Source organism: Seriola lalandi, unplaced genomic scaffold (assembly GCF_002814215.2).
Source record: "Seriola lalandi dorsalis isolate HSWRI2012SDOR001 ecotype SW California unplaced genomic scaffold, Sedor1 jcf7180002054889, whole genome shotgun sequence".
NCBI classification, from domain to species: Eukaryota; Metazoa; Chordata; class Actinopteri; order Carangiformes; family Carangidae; genus Seriola; species Seriola lalandi.
In genome coordinates, this window is record NW_019525441.1 from 591869 (window position 1) to 611366 (window position 19498).

Here is a 19498-nt window from a genome sequence, read left to right on the forward strand (position 1 = left end):
ATTCATTTCAAATGGGATAATCCTTTACTGCTGCAGGACTCCTCTGCCACTGCGTCGTGTGCTGATTTAAGTGTTGGATTTACTCTACTTAGACATTGATTATGCACACTTAACTGACTGTTGCTGCAGCTTTTTCTGTTGATACATTTCTGTTACTATGATTGGAGTATACTTCCATGCTTGCTTTTAAATATCACCCTCTAAGGTACATGTCTCAGTGGCAGATAATATGCCAGTAAAGCAGCTGCAACATCTCAATGGGACTGAGTTGCCTCCACTCATATTATGCCAAGTCAAAAACTGTAGCCTCGGGGCTAATCTTCTTCATGCTAACCTGAAGTTTCCTCTGTCTGTTAGAGGAAGAAAAAGAGGATTTGCTGTATCCCAGAGCGTTACTGTACCTTCAGTTGCCCTCATGCGCAGCTATTACTCTCCTTCCATCTAGATTTGCTGTGAAGAACAGCAGTGAGGCTCATCTGTCCAAATGTCCCTGTCCTGCTGTCATTTCTTAGAAACAAACAAAGACTATCGCCATTCACCTGTCTGCTACACAACCACAGCCGGACTTTTTAGGTGCTCAACTGCAGTGTGAGTGCTTTGTGCTTCATGTGTATCTTTGAAACAAAAGAAATCATGCCTCAGAAATATGATCACCACATTTGACCGCATTTTGCGTTACAGATAAAACGAAGTTAGGTATTTGTGTGTGTGAGTAAGTTTTCATGTGTCTGTCCTTTCATTCAAATGTTGCCTTTTCCCCACAATTTTGCAATGGTGTCACAGTGCCCTGGTCAAACATGAAACACCAAAACACACACACGCACGTACGTACACACACGCACACACACGTACATAAAAACATAACAGAGGACAGGTGGAAACTGTAATTAGACACACTTGGTGCCCATTATTGCAGATTTGCTATGGTGCTATATTTTTTTTTTTGACCAAGTGCAAAGAAGTATGCACACACACACATCGGAAGCGATTAGCCATGCTGTCTCGGCCTTATCTCTGTAGATTATCTCCTCTACAGTGTGAGTTCCAGGACATTGCAGGCCCCTCTGGCCCGCAGTCTAGGACAGGTGCACATGGTCCACAGGTTTGTCTGACCAGTCCAAAACATCTTTTCTACCTGTGGAATTCTCCGCTCCCCACAATAAACCACATTTAGAGGTAGAGAAAACCTACAAATAACCCCTTTGAATATAACCTAAATCAAAACATAGGACTACTTTGAACTTATAAAGGACATTTCCATATTCACAACTTAAAGCTAGCCTGTCAGTTGTTTCTTTTTGGCCTTGTGATTTGAGAGAAATGTGGAAATTCAACATCCACAGGTTTGACCCTTTTTATATGAATGAAAACTCTCAGGGTATCTTCATCAACTAGCAGGTTGCACTTGGAAGAGGTTACACTAGATTATTGGGGTAATTTGAATGCTCTCATTTGTTAACACTTCCCAATAACTGCTTTCAATAGCTGCGCTCATACTGGACAGTTTTAAATTTTTTTGATGCTTTTCTTTCCAAGGTGTCATAGGAATCTGTTGTAAAACTGTTAACAGGGACCACTCCTGTCTGCCAGTGTACACATACAATGATGGGAGCCAGTACAACATTATGCTAACCTGGATATATTGGCTTCAATCAGCCCAACCTACAGTACGTTGTAAAAAAAAATGAAATTTAAAATTTGATTGCGGTGGATAATAAATGGTGCAACTGTATGGGACTCTGTTGCATACACCCAAGCTACATTAAAATGTTTTGTTGTGCAGTATGGTATGAAAGTTGGTAACTTGGATAAATATGTCAAGGTCCTGCAACCTATCTACAAAACTTTGAAGTTAGATGTGATAACCACCCTTGCATAATAACCGATTTAACACTGTGTGACTGGAAAAAACAAACTCTTGCCAACTTGCAAAAGCGTAACTTCTAGATAACAATCAGAAGTCTGTGACAAATTGAAAATAGCTGATTATGTTTTACCTTTGAGTGCCTTTAATGACTTTTTTCCGCACTCTGTTCATCTGTATACTTTCAGACAAGAGGTGAGAAGAGTTGGAATTGATGGTCGTCGAGTGGAATTTAGGAAGGGGACTTGCGAAGCGAAGCACTGGGAGGAAGAGCAGGTGATCGAAGGAGGACGAGGAGGAGAGGAAGAGTATGGGCTGCTCTTCTGTGTGGATCTTTCTACTGTCCCTTTCTCTCTCCCATCAAAGAGTCGCAGCACAAACTGAAGGTAACTGATAATATTCCTACACCTAAATGTCACACTCACACACAGGTCATCAATTTGCTCCTAATGTTCCTCATCTGTTGTTTTTTAAATTCCCATATAGCACCATCACACCTTTTTCTATACTTTTTCACTCACCCACTTATTCATGTATTCAAAATGTCAGTCAGTGGTTCACTCCAGTTACCTTTTTCTTTTTCTTCATTACACTGCATTTTAACCAGTCATTCCCTCTCTAAAATCAGTTTGTTAATTCTGAGTCAAAACCATATGTGTGATTGTCAGAAATGTGCACGGGTCTATGAAATAGACGACTCGCATGCTCAGGCCAAAGAAAGGGCAGGTATTTAATGAACACAGTCTGTGCGGGTGCTCCATCATTAAATCTACACACCTGGATTGGTACACGGGGCAGACTCTAACCCAGCTCCAGTTTGTCTGCAGTCTGTGACTAGTCAGGGAATTTAAACATCTGCTTGCCTCATGTACAGTACAGCACTCTGTCTGCCAGCCTGTCAAACCCATCCCCTAGATACAGAACCTTAGCCTCAGGTGCTATTGGATGTCACCAAAAGGTCAATCAGCCAATCAAAAGTTAGACTTTCTCCACCTGGAATGTGGTTGGCAGAAAGTGATTGGTAAAGTTGTTGGGCAGAATTATGGAAGGATAAAAATAGCCCAGGGATATATTTGAAGCTACAGCTCCTTTGCAACTGTTATCATTGTCTGTTCTTGACATTGTTCATTCAAATGCCATCATGTGGTTGTCCACAGCAACCCTTGGGTCTACAGTGTTTCATATTACACCCAGGAAGGGGAATGTGATTGATTTTGAATCATTAAGTCAACAATATTTGTTGTATTAACAATGACTCAAATGACCATTGTGATGAACTCTCAGAGAGTTATCACCTAGGTCTACAGAACCATGGAGCTTTTTAGCCTCTTTTAGGTTCATGTTTTTCTTATATAGCTTACAAATGTACGGAAAGAAGCCGCGTGAGCAGCTTCCATCAACCGCCTTTCTGGTAGGAGCAAACAGCTCTTTTCAGACAGTATGAAAGTATGGTTCATACCTGCAGTACTCTACCTGCCAAACAGCAAAAACCACACGGATAAAATGTGTGACTAGCAGCTAAAGAGCCCAATGTTTTCCTCAGGAGTTGGTGGAGACCAAATAATGACAATAATGAAACATTTTGCTGTGCGTATGAGTTGACAAGTGACCCAAGTCAGACACTCAAAACTCAATCAACACAAGACCTTGTGTGTCCAGCAGGTGCAAATAATGCTAACTTATGTAAAGTAACAGTGGGTAAACTCCCTGCAGAGGACGGTGCTGTTTCTCAAACATATACTTCAGACTTTTAAGTAGTGGTCTAAAGAGAAAGGTGAAGTCAAGAGCTTTGCAAACTCAAGAAATTGGATCATTTTTGTGTTCATACCGTCATCAAGAAGAGATGGGGAAGCAGGGGTTAGTAATAACTTTAATGCATGCATGTGTGTTGTGAGCTGCACTCGTTGCGATGTTTTATTAATCTGTGTGCGTGCACAGCAGCCGCTATGGTGTCCTACTATCAAACATACACAACTGTACTGTACTGTGAGTAATAATTCAAGAAACGCAGGACTACAAGTACAAGGACTAGTGTGGACTCCTCTGTTAATCAAATCAGATCAAAAAGTCTACATTTATTAAAATGTTACGTAATACCTGAATGTAACAACGCAGTTATGACTTGATTTGATGAGTGGATGACACAGCAGGGTAGAACCTAACATATGCCTACTCAGACAGTTCAGAATCAGTGTCTCTGACTGACCCAGGTGTCAGCCTTGTGTCAGCCAGCCGATGACTGTAGTGTTCTCTCTACGCCTTTGTTTTTCACCACATATTGAACTGCATGAAATTCAAATTAGAACCACGACATTATGAGACTGACTTGTCTGTTTACACCCACTGACTGCCCCAAAAGAGGTGGGAGTACAGCGCTGGAAACAGATCCTGAGGGAATGTACATTTGTCACATCGACTGTTAGAAACATTGCCAATATCTGCTCTTTCTATCATTTAGTATTAGTCATTAAATAGTTTGTGTTTCTCTGCAAATTACTGCAGTTTGTTCTTCCACTAGAGTAACTTTTATATTAATCTGTATGGATAAAATCTGAACTTGATGGCCCTTTGAGTTTCTTTAACTTGTGCTTTCTGATGGTTTACATCTTTTCTCTTGATTTTGTTGGAGCTGATTGCAGTAGTGCATCATTATTTCTGAGACTATTTCTCTCCTGGCAGAATTTTCTGCAGCATATGCTGAAGCCACTGAGCTACATCTAATACGTAAATCAATGGTGGTCCAACACAGAGTTGTATACCACGTTTGCGATATCAGCATAGATAACCTTCAAGCAAACCATTCCTAATCCCTCAGCATGTGTTGCCTCCTTATCTTAGGCATGTGGTTCTCACCTGCCAGCCCAGACAGAAAAACTTCTGGATAATTGATCTTGTTTTCTACCTCAGTCTGTGTCTGTCTGACAGAGATCAACCTCCAGCTGCTTCCTTGCTCAAAGTCTCAACCATATTTTATGTGCTTTTACAGAACTCTCTGGAGTAGAAAATGTATCCCAGTGAATGGAAGAGCCACATGTTTATTCTAAGGTGGTTGGCTGCCTGTATGAGGCTCAGCTCAGGGCGTTGTATCCTGTGAATTTGCATCTGTGTTTTTGCATCAGTGATGAATCCACAATTGCTGAATGTACGACACTAAAGCTTCCAAAGAGAGTAGCTCTGCACCAGAGAGCAATCCAAAAAAACTGAATTCCCAATGATATTCCGTTCCCTTGGTGCGTAGCCAGAAATGTATAGGTGTGTGAGGGAGAACATAATGTTAGGTCGCCATGGGCTGGAGACATATGTCACCCCCAGTGAATCCTGGGATTGCAGCCAAAGGGAGACGAGTGAGATTGTAGAAGAGAGAGAGCCTGGTAATGAAATAGAGGACAGCAGAGAAGCGGAGTTATCACTTACAGAACAATCAGCGGTGCCTATCTCTTATTCACTAACCTAATCAATGCTGTCGTCACCGTGGTTTATTGCATATGTAATACCAGAATATTGAGTTTGTGGGTGTTTGCAGACGCAGCAGATTTCTGTATGGGGTGTGTGCGTTTTGCTAGTACTGTACTGTATAGTGTGTGCATAAGGAGATGCAGGTGTATGTGTGTGCATATAGTCAGTGTGTGTGTCTGTCCTTTTAACTCCACATTAAAAAGCACCTGAATCCCTCCAAATGCAGCAGATCTTTTTGTTAAAAGCGTTTGTTTGCTTGAGCAGGGACACTCACCCTGATTTTGGGTGTGTTTACCTTATTATTCTAAGCCTTCCTCGTCGCTCGACCAAAGTTTTATTGCTGGAGTGCTCAGAATATTGATAGTCTCTTTGGCTCACTTGGGTCTCATTAAAAATTCATGGGGATTTTGTGTGGTGCCCTGGCTGCATGACAGCAGCAAATGAAAGGAAAACCCTCAACGTGATGGAACAAGACTGCTATCTGGTGGTCATTGTAGGAACACAACATCTCTTTAAGCTTTGTGGCTAAATTAAGCGCCTTATCCGTTAACCTTTAAAAAGATTTACTTTGGATTTTGTCCAAATTCATTTGAATATGAAAGCAAATGGCTGTTTTGGATTTAAGCTTAGTTTCTTTGCCTTTCTAAAAAAAAAAAAAAAAAAAAAAAAAAAGAAGACATTCCCTCACTTCTGCCTCCTTTGTATTCATGCACTAATTCATCCATTCTTCTCTCCTCAGCATGCAGGACGGTGGTACAGGCAGACATAGTTTTTCTGGTGGATGAGTCATGGGGTGTGGGTCAGACCAGCTTCTCCAGTTTGAAAGGCTTCGTTTCAGCCGTCATCTCCTCCTTCCAGGACAGTGTGGTGGGAACTGAGGGGGTACGCTTTGGCGTCACTGTCTTTGGGGATGTCCCGAGGTAAAACTCAAACACATGCATGGGCACAGCAAAGGATAATACACACTTTTGTGACTAATTATCACCAAGCTCACTTTTCATTCAATACTTAATTATCTAAATATAAAATAGCATTATTTGTTGACTTATTTTTCTTTTCTAATCGGGGTATATATTTCTTGGTTTTCTGTTTTTATTTTCACACTGTGTTAAGTTGTTCCATCATTTCTAATGATCTCTGAAATCCTTTCCTGGCAGGATGCGGATTGCATTGACAGACTATAGTTCACTGGAGGAGGTGCTCAGAGCCATCAGAGACCTGCCGTATGAAGGTGGATCCAGGAGGATCGGTGATACCCTCCAGTTTCTGGTCGACCATGTTTTCAGCCCTGTCATCAGTCGAGATCACGCCCCAAAGGTACAATGCTTCATCTAGTGCATAGCCAACTGCCTCTATTTGTGATACTGTGACAGTTTTGGGTCCAAAAAATATCTACTGCAAACTTTTAACATGCACATTGAAAACTGAAGAGCTTTAATCTTGTTAAATGTTTGACAAAGTGTGGATACACAGGCAACAGAGAGATGACTGATTTGAAATTACAACCCACACTGCAAAGACTGCTGCTTCCAGCTGGCCAGCAACATGCATATACTTTATTTTCTGGCCCTGTGTGAAAGCAAATGACAGGAGTCTGTTTTTGTACTCCACGGGATATTATGGAATAACAAACAAAATGAACTACCACAAATACTTCTACTGTGAATCTCATTACACCATCTTGTTATATACTTGGAATACAAATAATGATTTTGCTTAGTTTTGCTGTCTTTTGCTTGGGGACAAAGAAAAAAAAAGTTGGAGGCAATATATTTTCCCATGCAGATTCAGTTTGCTGAATGGCTGTCGAGAAGGGATGACATATGCCAACAGTGGCAGACACACTGCATAAAGTCCAACCAAGATGGTCAGTCACAGATGCTCAGTGATGGAGATTGACCTGCTTTGTCAGAAGGCCCTCAGAAATGATATGTTAAATTGGTGCTGGTCTTAACCTTGAACCCTAACCCACATGCAATAGTCAGCAACTTAAGTAAACTTGTCTCTTAAGTGTCCAAATGCACTTTTTAGCTTTTTCAGCTAAATTTCTCTGACAGTCTAATGCTGTGGTGTATTCTCAGTAAAACACAGCTGGTTAGCATTCATCTCTCTATCTCTGACTGTGTGCGAAAATCATTTTGTGCAGCAGCACAGTTGACGTGGGAAGGCAGAGAGTTGAGGATTAGCTGATATATTGAATTGTACAGCCAGAGCACATGCCAAGAAGGAGCTACTTTCTCATGTTGATGCTTTCTAGCTTCCTCCTTCATTGACTGAGGGGTGACCTTTGAATGAACTGAGTAAATTTTCCTTAATGGGCAAATTATCAGTCTCAGTTGAGAGCTAGCATCCTTGAATTCCTTTTTGTCTTGGTTTGATTTATTTAATTATGTATTCAATAATGGGCTAAACCATGTCAAAAGTCCATGGAGGCTTTTATGAGCATAATACATTTTGCAAGGATGCTCAAAAGATTATTTGGAGGTTGTATTTAAACCTCCTGTGATATCAACAATAGGGAAGTGCACGTCTTTTTTTTCGAATTAGCATTAAAGGTAGAGACAAAATTATTAAAACTGACCCAGCTTGCATTATTATTTTGTTATTTCAAGATGGCATTTTCACAAAATGTGCTATGTAAATTTGATACAATAAAAATCTACAATTTTTTGATTTTGGACAAACGATGCCCACATAAATTAAAATTGCATACATTTAATCCATTAATATATGGTGGCGTCAGTCATATATCTTATTTTTTAAATGTATATATTATGTCTAACGACTTTACATATGCAATTTTCTGCCTCTTTTGTGTACAGATTGCTGTTTTGATCACAAATGGACGTTCAGACGACCAGGTCGATGCCGCAGCCAGAGCTGTAGCTGACAGTGGGATTTCTCTCTTTGCAGTAGGTGAGTGTGGAAGTTGGTATTGTGAATTCCTGCAACATCCCCACTGCAGCCGTGGCCCTCAGATTTTATCCGAGCTGTGCCGGCTTATCTGCGGTGTTTGCAGTTAGAAAATTCATGTCCTGTACATTTGAATTCATTGGATTCAGTGTGTGTATTTGCGAGTATGTGTGAGATTCTTGTTTCAGAGTGTGCGAGTGCACTCATGCAGGTATATGTATGTGCAAACATAACAGCGTCTACTAAATATGTATGTAGGAATAAGTGAGTGATTAATTCAGCTCCTATACTGTATACATAAAGGTGCACTTTCTGATATTATGTGTTGCATCAGCAAAGCTATTTCAGTTTACACCTTTCTCCCTGCTCATGAATAAACACCACTTCTTGTCCACAAGTTTACTTACACATATCTTACCCTCTTTCTCCTATACACATCCGTAAGCACACAAGCCTGCAACTTATTCCCTTCAGCTGGGAGCAGTGCAATAATTACTGCTCATTAGCCGATGGTGCGCTAATCACAGCCATTTTTCATTAGGCGATTCAGTGTCCCCCATCTGCACCTCTGACACCAAGGCCTGCTCCTCTCGTTCATCACTCCCGCAGAGAAGCGCCACACGTATCTCATGCAGCCAATGCTTGTAGAGCCTGTGTAGCATGGAAATAAACATACTGTATGTACAGATATGTGTGCCCACATGCATGTTCTGTACATAAAAATAATTTATCTTGTTCAGGTGCTGAGCTCAAATAACTGTAACTGTGAATTAACTCTCCCAAAAGAATACAACACAGTCATCTGCTTCTCTTCAAATTCCATCCTTTCTTGCATTGAGACAGTATAACCTTTGGAGCCCAGATTGGGTCTTTATCAGGTGTTTGTCAGGGCCCACTTCCACAAGCTGGGGCCTGACAAGCACACATAATTTTACAATCTGAGATAGGTGCCAGGAACCTTTGATTATTTCTACAGTATGCATGTGCATGAGTATCTACATCTTTTTCATGACTTGAAATGCAACAGCTCCCCCTAGTGATGTCTGTGGGGAAGCATGTGGAGGAAATGCAAGGAAAAGATGTCAAACATATGAGTGAGATCACACTGAAAATAGTTTTTCACTCATTTCATTGTGCATTAATCTAGAACCACCCCCCCCCCCCAAAAAAAAAAAAAAAATCATATACAGGATGTGTAGCTGATTATTCATCATATTAGCTGTTCTTGAAAGTTTGTATTTATCTGTCTTGGCAAATATCAGTGGACTGTAAAGACTACTGTTGTGTTACCTCACATTTTCCTTTTGTCTCCTTGCCTGTCCTGTGACCAGGGGTTAGGGGAGCTGATGAATCACAGCTGAGGGGGATTGTGTCCGAGCCTCATGAGGAGCACTTGTTGCTGGGTGCTGACTACTCTCTTCTGGAAGCCGTCCTTCCCAAACTGTCCCGCAGGGTGTGTTTCACAGCTTCTGAACCACCACTTCCTGTGAAAATGTCCCAGCCTGGTGAGTTAATACACACACAGCATGAAAGCAAACGTCTTCTTAACAAATTGAGATTTCCCAAGTATTTAGCTACCCTCATACTGCCAGCTGATGGCATTTTTATATTGATGAATTGTATTTCACTCTAAAGCATGAAAAAAAAAAAAAAGAATAATTGTTTTCTATTATTTCACACCACACTGGAGCTTTCAAACTAAGATGGCTTTGTCTTTCAGGCAAATTATATGTCTAGACCATCCGCATTTTCCTCACTCTTTCATTTCTTTTTTTGTCTCATCCCTCTTTCCATACCTTCTCCCGCTTCCAGTTTTAGAGCGCATAGTGGGCCCCAAAGACCTGCAGGTCAGTGAGTTGGCCCACAGCTCCCTCAGACTGACATGGAGCCAGGCCACAGGTGATGTCACTGGATATCGCCTCCTGGTTACCCCTCTCACCTCCAGGGGACGCCCCCTCCCCCCACAGCAGAGACAGGTGAGGGACTGTGAATATGGAGTCGTGCTGCTTGTGACAGAGCATGGATGATGTTATCATTTTGGGTGTGTTATTAGTTTAACTATTTATAGTGGGTCAGAGCATAGATATGACTTTCACTGCTGATGAATCATTTCAAAACTCAAAGACTTTCACAAACTGAAAAGACTGTCAAATCCTGTGCAATAAATCTCGGTTTAGGCTTGTGAAGTTTACTTTGCAACATGAAGTGCAGATTCTAAGATGATTTCTGAAGTAGGGCGGGGAAATGTACAGAGTGTGCTGAAGGGGTAACAAATACAAATATTGACTGACATGGGACTTGAGGGGCTGATGGGATACCTGACACATCTATGAATCCTCCTATGATAGGGACATTTTTCCTTCCATTTGATAAAGATTGATTTCCTGCTACAAAAAGTTCACAACATCCTTCAATTCTTCAGGGAAGTCAGGACTGCTTATGTCCTCAGTGATGCCAAAAACACAAGCGTCTAGCTAGAAGATAAATGCAGGTCACCTCGGAAACCCATATATTTATCAAAACGAAATCCAGCGAGTCATCTCTCATTGCAGCCTGAGTTACTGTGCAATTCCCTCTGTGTAACTGTCCAAACTCACCACAATGTTGCATCAATGGGGTTGGTATTGTGGTCAATTTCTCCAACAATATCTATGCTTCTGTGTTTATTTTCATGATATTACTGAAGCTGTAGCTGTGATAGAGATGGAAAATTATGCTACAGAAACACAAGAGGGATATTTTAGTCTCTGATTTATGTTATAAGGCACAACATGGCACCTAATTTAAATATAATAGAGAATAGGGTATTGAACAGAAATGTAAACAAAGCGTAAGGATGCTGATGTTTTACTGTGGTAAACACTTATATGAGAAGTGAAGATATAAATATAATTTTGTTTAAGACAAGATGTTTATTCAAGTACACTTTGCATCTCATACAAATACACACACACACATACACACCCATGTGCACACTAAGCTCCTCTTCATCTGTCATATTTTGTGTATGCAACAGATTGATCTGAAGGCAGATGTGAGCACAGCACTGGTGACAGAGCTGAGTCCTAAAACAGACTATTCCCTCACTGTCTATGCCATCTACCCCAGCCTCATAGGGGACTCTGTGACAATCACCTCCCAGACAAGTAGGTGTCAAACAGGTGTCAGTGCACACTAACATACCTGTTAGAAAATACAAAAATATATGCATGTCTATTTTTAAAGTTTGCCGTACCTCCTTTTCCTGAACAAGTCCCTCTCTCTTAGCCCCTTTGCCACAGCCGTCAAACTTCCGTGTGATTGAGGAGGGTCTGTTCTCGTTGCGCCTGGGCTGGACGCCTCCTTTAGGGAAGCTCAGCGGGTTCAAGATCTTCATCCCAAGATGTATGCCAACACTACACCATGCAACTATGATTATTTACTGCAGACCAATATGTACATATCAAGTGTTTAGGAGTATTTATGTTCATAATATTATACCTTAGAGATAAGAATATTGTTTGTGAAGATGTGTAATTCAAATCTGACATTAGAATTAATTTAACCATGTTGAAGTCTGGTGTATTTGTTGAATGAAAGCCATGATCAGTTCAGAGATGCTTTTCAACCATTTGATCTAATACGAGGCAGTCGGCGCCACACTGTTTGAAAGGCGTATTTCTTGGGTATTGATTTGTTTGGATTTATGATTGTTCTGCAGCCAACCGACCAGGATTTACTTATGAGCAGCTGCTTCCTGGAACCACCTCTTCTCATGTGATTGACAGCCTGGAGGAGGATAAGAAGTACACTATCAGTATTTATGCCGTTTACCCGCAGGGACCAAGCGAACCAGTTTCAATAGTGGGCAAAACACGTACGTTTATTGACTGGTCAAAATGCCATCATCATATTCATTTTCATAAACAGGAAAGCCAAAGATCAAACTTTTTCACATCCAAGTGCTACCATATGTAACACGGTAACAGTCTGGATAGCTGTAAAAGTCATGTAATAGAGTATGAAACAAGATATAACACATGGGAGTAAATACCAAGGTGTAGTACCATAATATATCCACAGTAGGGTGATGTTGTTCAAGATAAAGATACTAATAAGCATTAGGTCTATTAGATACAGTAAAACTCTCATTTATCTCTGTTTCATGCCACTTTGAAGAAATATCTCTGGAGGCTTTGTTTTGATTTAGACTGGTTTAGATTAGTATGTTTTTATATCTCATTAAATAAATTATTCTAAATAACCTCACTTTCTGTCATTGCTATGGTTTTGTGGCTCACTAAATAAAATTAAATATAAAATTTGTGTGTGTGTGTGTGTGTGTGTGTGTGTGTGTGAATGGGGTATGTTTAACAGTAAAACTGGTCCCGGTTCAGCAGTTCCTGGTCCAAAACGCCACCACAGACACTGTCCAGGCGAGGTGGGTTTCAGTTAAGGGCGCCACAGGATACCGTCTGACATGGGCATCCCCAGGTACTCTGGTTACACTACCTTTTATGTGAACTAAAATGTTGGATATTAACCTTATAGTATAGCATCCTACTATTAGTCATAAAGTTGCTACTAATTTATGGCATTCAGTTATCCAGAGCCTTGTCGTGTCTTTTAGATGGTCACATAGAGAACATAAATCTCGGGGATACCTTTAACTTCTACATGATCCAGGGCCTCCACCCAGGCTCTGAGTACACCGTTACTATCAACCCCATCTTTGGCGACATCGAGGGGCCTGTCACCTCCACCAAAGTCAAGACACGTAAGGATGCTTGCAAGAAAGTACTATAGTAAAAGCATGAATGATTACAGTATTAAAACCATGACTCACACAACCCCCCTCCTTCTCTCTTTGTCCCCCTGTTAGTGGAGAGCAGTGCAGTCCAGACTCTGAAGGTGTCTGCTGTCACCACCAGTGCTGCTGTCATCTCATGGAACAGTGTCCCAGGAGCCACAGGATACAGACTGGCCTGGGGACCCACACCAGGTGATTTCACACATTTCTTCTTTTTTTTTTTTTACATCACACACCATTGTTCATATGAAGATAAGATCTGGTCCTTCCAGTGATACATCTCAGAATTCTTGTGGAGTCATGTTTGTATTACATTTCTATATATTCTTAAGATACAGCATACAGGCCCATGATGCCTTTCTACAGCAAGTGTAGGGTAAAGTCAAGGCCAGTTTATTTGTATAGCATGTCTCATACATAAAGGCAATCTAAATTGCTTTTCTTGGTCTTTGTTAGGACTCTTTTTTTGTTTTGGGACAAGACTATTACATTAATCTAACCTGCTGGAAATGAAAGAATGGATTGCTTTCTCTAAGTCTTGCCTGTTTATGAATTTTCTGATTCTTGCAATGTATTTAAGATGGTAGAATGAGGACTTTCTGATGTTGTCCAGCTCTTTTTTCTCCTGGTGACAGACTCACTCTGCCAAGAGCTTTTTGAAATGCCACTATTTTCACAATCCATCACATCCATCCCGCTAGTCTGCCAGGAGTATGTGACAGGTGGCACAGGGAGTCACTTTGATGAAATACAAATGTTGGGAAAAAAAGGAGGATGAGGAGGATGTTGTTTCCAGAGAATGGGGGCACTGATGCTGAGCTAGAGTTCACATGGACAGCAGGTCATAATCAACTGAAAGTGAAAGGAATGTGTCTTTATTGTTTATGTTAATAATGTTTTCAGAGTTTGTTGGTCGGGACCGCCCCAGGCAGTTGGCTTTGAATGGCAGCACCACAGAGTACCACCTCAAGAATGTACCCCATGATACAGAGTATGTCCTGACTCTGTATGTGCTCTTTGGATCCGTGGTGGGGCCTGGTATAAGTGCTACCTTTAGAACATGTGAGTACCAGTATTCATTATATCTCCTACCTACCAGAGGTACCGCTGAGTTTCAGGAGAGGTTAGAATGGACTTCCTCAATTGGCAGACTGTGCCAAGTCAAAACATAATGATGCTCTGCTGAGGTTGTGTGTAGTGTCTCACACCTTTGTGGTGTCTTTGTTTGACTGACAAGTCATGTGCCCATTTTAACCACCATCCCTGCTGTTGTCACTTGTAGTATGCGTCAGTGAGCCCGAGTCAGCAGGGCTGCAAGTTGAAGACTTCACAATAAAAATCCAAAGGGTTTTATTTTGACTTGGCCTATTTCTCCTTCACTTCTATGGCACAGAACTCTACTAGTACAAAATACTGCACCCTTTCCATTCATAAAATTTCAATTAAATTATATCATTTGTATTAATAGTCCAAGGAGGTCAGTTCAAAATGACTTAGGAGGAAAAAGTATTTAACAGCTTAACCACAGCCACAGACACAATAAAAGCTAATTGCTAGTTCTACTGAGCAGTTCACAGGTAATGAGAGTAAATCAAAGTGCTGCTAAAAGACAGGGATGAGGTAAGAAAGGAAGAAATTAATCAGGCAACCACAGTGCACATGGAGTTTAAGCATTTACATGTATTGTAAAATGTGTGTGTGTGTGTGTGTGTGTGTGTGTGTGTGTGTGTGTGTGTGTGTGTTGCCATTTTGTATTTACATGTTTCTTCCTCCCTCGTCTCAGCTCCTTTGGGCTATGTGTCCAACTTCAAGGTGACATCGTACACCAGTACCTCCATAGATGTGGAGTGGAGTCCCATTGTGGGAGCCACAGAGTACAAATTGTCATGGAACTCAGGTAATGTGAAAACTTTCTTTTTTCTTTTTTTACCTGTCAGATAACATGTCAGCCCCTTTAAAGCCCTTATATTCACTGTTTGCCTGTTTTACACTCTATGAAATATTAATTATGTGTATGTATGTTTGTGCAACTGCATGCCTGCAGATGATAGCAGCCCTCAGTCCCACTACCTGGACCGCAGTGTCCTCTCCCACCGCATCGAACACCTGAACCCACAGTCCACCTACATAATCATCATCTGTGCAGTCTACGGCAACTCAGAAGGACCAGAAATCTCCCTATCTCAGCTCACAGGTACAGAACAGAAGTGAGGTCTCACAGTTTATTTTAATGTATCATGATTCATCTTTAGATCTAAATAGTTCTGTGCAGCTGTGCACCCATTGTAATTAAATGGGTAGGGACAGTGAAGTTCTTCATCCCGTGCCATGGCACCCTTGTGGTGTCTGTGTTTGACTGACAAGTCATGTACTTTGGGCTTCCCATTTTAACCACAGTTCCTGTCGCTGTCACTTGTAGTATGTATCACTGAGTCAAAGTCAGCAGGGGTGCTATCATTTTATCACTGTCACTGTCAAAGTTAGTGTGTGTTTTATTACACTGACAAATGGTAGGGTGTGTGAGTAAAACCACACCAGCTCATCCAGCTCAGAGATTTTGGAGAGGCCCTTTTTTGCATCATGAATTTGACCTGACAATATCATATTGTATAGAATTAAACCAGGATGAACATTTTATCAACTGACAAGTTATATGGTGTTTTTACTTTCAGCTGCTGTGTCAGACTCAGAGCAAATCCAGGCTGTGAGAGGGCTGAAGGTTGTGGACATCGGAGTCAACTCCTTTACCTTGTCCTGGAGGAAAACACCAGGGGCTTCTGGGTACAAAATATCCTGGATTCCCTTCCTGGGTAGGGGACCACATCCTGTATACATCCTGCTTACACATGATACTCACATACTGTATGTTCATGCATGTATGTACAGGTGTGGACACATGCATGTGCTGCACCTATGTTTACACAATTTACTGTACACCTAAAGAACTGTTGACTGCAAAACGTTTTGTTCCCATGCTCGGTTCTGATTGGAGTTTAAAGCTAAAACCTGATAAGTGGACAGTTGTAACCATTTATATGTTAATTCAATGCCTAACAAAAAAAACCCTACATAAATGAGTAGTGACTTTATATAGCTCCACTTCAACAAATACAAATAATCTCTGACTAATAACATAATACTTAATTCCTCTGACTAAGAATATTAAACATTTCATGGATATTAGCATCATTTTTCAATTAAAGTAACTTGTTACTACCATTTTGTATAATGGGAATTTACTTTTAGCTCTTAAAAAATCACTGTTTAGACTTTTGTGGCTCATTGTGTGAGAGTTTCAATCGTAAATGAGTACACAGCATTGTTGTTCCACACACTCATTATCTTCTACATGCTGGATTTTATTATTCTCTGCTCTAGGGGGTGATGAGAAGTCCCACGTGGTATCTGCTGCCTCCACCACCTTCACCATCCGCAACCTGCAGGAGAGCTCAGCTTATAAGATCCAGGTGGCCTCTATGGTGGCCAACAGGGAGGGCAGCCCAGTTCTGGTCACTGCACGCACCTGTGAGTCCTGCCTGCCCCAACAGTGAGGAACAGTATGAGGCGTGTGTTCGCAGTCAGAGGTTTTCAGGGAGACATTTATACATTTAAATGTTATACAAATTAGTACTATAAGTGTTTTAAATATTACTGATAACTCTTCTCTTGAAGTAATGAAAAGTTTGCCCCCTTAAATATTGACCAGGGAATAAGGGACCACTGCCCCACTGCCTGCAGAAAGTTCAATGTATCCCCGAGAAAATAGATAAAGGTTTATGATGATCATATCATTTGTCAAAGTTCACCATCCTGTAAAATACTCTTTACGCATATAGCTGACATTGAGACCAAACTTGGAGACTCTGGTAAGCCTCCATAGTTTTCACTCTGTTAAAATAACCTTGAGCAGATTCAGAGCTTCTATAACTCAGGGGAGGGAAAGCAAAAAAAAAAAAAACTCTTCAGTGCAGTTTTAAAATTCTGTAAGAATATTTTTCTCCAATGATATCTTCACCTTTATCTTTTCTGCATCAGATTTCATTTTCTTTACGTTATTAAGCAGATTGGGTATCTATCAATCAAATGAAAAGGACCCACAATAAAAACAGTTTCTTCATCAGCATCATTATAAAATGTGTCAGTATTTCCTTTATATTTTTGCTTGGTTACAGTAAGCTACATACTCAATTTTTTAGCAGCACACAGTTTTGTACACAGATTTGAAAGTTGGGGGGAAAAAAGATCACTGTATGCTGATATCCTTGAGATATCAGTATTGGGAGAGAAAGAGCTGGAACAGTGCATCACTAGTATCCATGAATATTGTAATAACAATTGTATATAAACATTTATCAAACCTTAGATTGAAATGTTGCAGGATATATAGCAAAAGCAATAATGTTGATTTGAATTATGGCCCTTTTTCCATTATTCATGTGGGGTTTTTTTTGTCTGTTTTTGGTTTGTGTGTGTGTGTGTGTGTCTGTGTGTGTGTGTGTGTGTGTGTGTGTGTGTGTGTGTGTGTGTGTGTGTGTTTCAGTGGATCTTCCGAAAGTGAACGGCTTTGCTGCTCTGAACACAACAGACAGCAGCACTGTTCTGAACTGGACACGAGTGGCAGGAGTCTCTGGTTACCTTCTCTCCTGGAGGCACATCTCAGGTCAGTGGTAAACCACAATGTTTTACCCTTAATTTCGCATTACATTAACATTTATGCAATTGTAAGTCAAATAGTTTAATTCCCATACTGTGTAAATTTAATTGTGTTGTGTATTGAGCCCAGTCATGAGCACTGTTTTATTTAAAGTGGTATTGTTTTTTTGTTTTTTTTAAATCAATATTAATTTCAATAAATTCCAACTACATTGTGACTGTAATGGGCCCCCCAGGGTTTGAAGTGGCAGTAGCATGAAACATGTTATTGCAATGTGTATTGAGTCACAACATAAGCACAATTTTGTTGAAAAGGGAAAGATTAAAAAAACATTCACAATATTAATATTCATGTGTTATCATTCATGCAGAGTTTTTACAAGCTCACATTTCCTTTACTGGGAAATGTCTGTGATGTCAGTACAATGACACAGTAGTACAGTACACAGTACAGTTCCAGTGCTAGTTTGGAAAGATTAAATGGTTATTAGTGTCACTTTGAAATTCAGTACACAGAACATCTTAACACTTCTCACACAACATTTCTTCATAAATGTCCAGACATGTCATAATTACTTGATCCATTCCCAGTGAGCCACAACTTGACATAGTTTGGTCTTTAATCTGATCATTTGTATGACACATCATTGTGTGACAGAACCTTGTTAATTTGAAAATCACTGTTTCTATTCATTACTGTTGACTAAGCTGTATTTTAACAGGGAGGCGTGTTTTCCTATTTAATATTCCTGGCATCTTGATTCAACTTACAATTAATTCCCTGCAACTTCTTTGTGTGTCATTTCAGTGTTGGAGACTAAAACAGAGACCCTGGGTCCTGGTTTCACTTCGTATAAGATCAGTGATCTCCTGTATGGCAGAACGTATATTTTCACCATCAGACCTTTGTATGGAGAAGTGGAGGGACCTATAAGCACTGTGTATCAAAGAATATGTAAGACATCACTTCAATGCTTTGATTATATCTCTGAAACATCCATGAATCCCGGTTTTACATGCTACAATATGCTAACCGTCGACATTTAAGATTAGCTAGTTTAACTGCCAGATGTATCTGTGGCGTAGCTGACATTAGCTTGGTGATATTTTAATCCGTTTAACCAGTAAGTAATGTTATTATGAAATATGGTCATATATGTGACCATCAACTAAACTCAAACTCAAAATGCTGTTTAACAATGATGAAAAATTGAAAAGTTTTCAATTATTGAAATTTACCTTAATTTACAAAATATTACGCTAATAACGTTAATGCTAATGTAGCTAAACATTGTTGGCTAGTTTAGCATAATCAGATATTTCCCTTTCATTCTTAACTGCATGAAAATGCACATTTCTCTGTATATGCATACATATATTTAAAAAGATAATAACCTACCTACATTTGATAGGTAGTTAAGTTTAATATAATCACGGACTCGTTATACTGGTATTATTGGTTTTACTAGAAACTAGCTAGTAGGGTTGCACGGTATACCGGTACCAGTATAGTACCGCGATACTAGAGTTTTGAAAACGGTACTATACCAGCATTTAAAAACAAACGGTACTTTTATTTCATTTTATTGAATGCAAATGAATTGGTAAATTGGAGCCTGTCTCTTTAAGCACAGCGAGTGTGACGTATGACTCGCATGTTTAGACTGAGGAGGAGAGAGAAACGACAAGTCGCGTCTTAGACGGAGCGGGTTGAAGAAAATACCGTAGATAGAGATGGCAGCTGCAGAAAATCCCGTACTTGTGGTCAAAATGGGGGCCCGAAGTACGGTGTGGAAATATTTCGGGTTCAAACCGAACGATAA

At 40.3% G+C, this 19498-nt stretch overlaps 1 protein-coding gene across 2 annotated transcripts in view; it reads left to right on the top strand.

The window, feature by feature from the left end:
* The window catches only part of col7a1l (collagen type VII alpha 1-like), a 61398-nt gene that overhangs the window by 3102 nt on the left and 38798 nt on the right, over positions 1-19498 (top strand). For both annotated transcript variants that reach the window (XM_087180090.1, XM_087180091.1), the window contains exons 2-20: positions 2053-2250; positions 6060-6240; positions 6478-6637; positions 8143-8236; positions 9565-9738; positions 10046-10209; positions 11250-11379; positions 11501-11617; positions 11934-12089; positions 12590-12706; positions 12843-12989; positions 13095-13214; positions 13926-14084; positions 14806-14919; positions 15067-15216; positions 15695-15832; positions 16401-16547; positions 17563-17682; positions 18484-18630. In XM_087180090.1, the coding sequence (XP_087036216.1) occupies positions 2175-2250; positions 6060-6240; positions 6478-6637; positions 8143-8236; positions 9565-9738; positions 10046-10209; positions 11250-11379; positions 11501-11617; positions 11934-12089; positions 12590-12706; positions 12843-12989; positions 13095-13214; positions 13926-14084; positions 14806-14919; positions 15067-15216; positions 15695-15832; positions 16401-16547; positions 17563-17682; positions 18484-18630 (2611 nt within the window). In that variant the 5' untranslated portion in view covers positions 2053-2174. The remainder of the gene's footprint in view (positions 1-2052; positions 2251-6059; positions 6241-6477; positions 6638-8142; positions 8237-9564; positions 9739-10045; positions 10210-11249; positions 11380-11500; positions 11618-11933; positions 12090-12589; positions 12707-12842; positions 12990-13094; positions 13215-13925; positions 14085-14805; positions 14920-15066; positions 15217-15694; positions 15833-16400; positions 16548-17562; positions 17683-18483; positions 18631-19498) is intronic.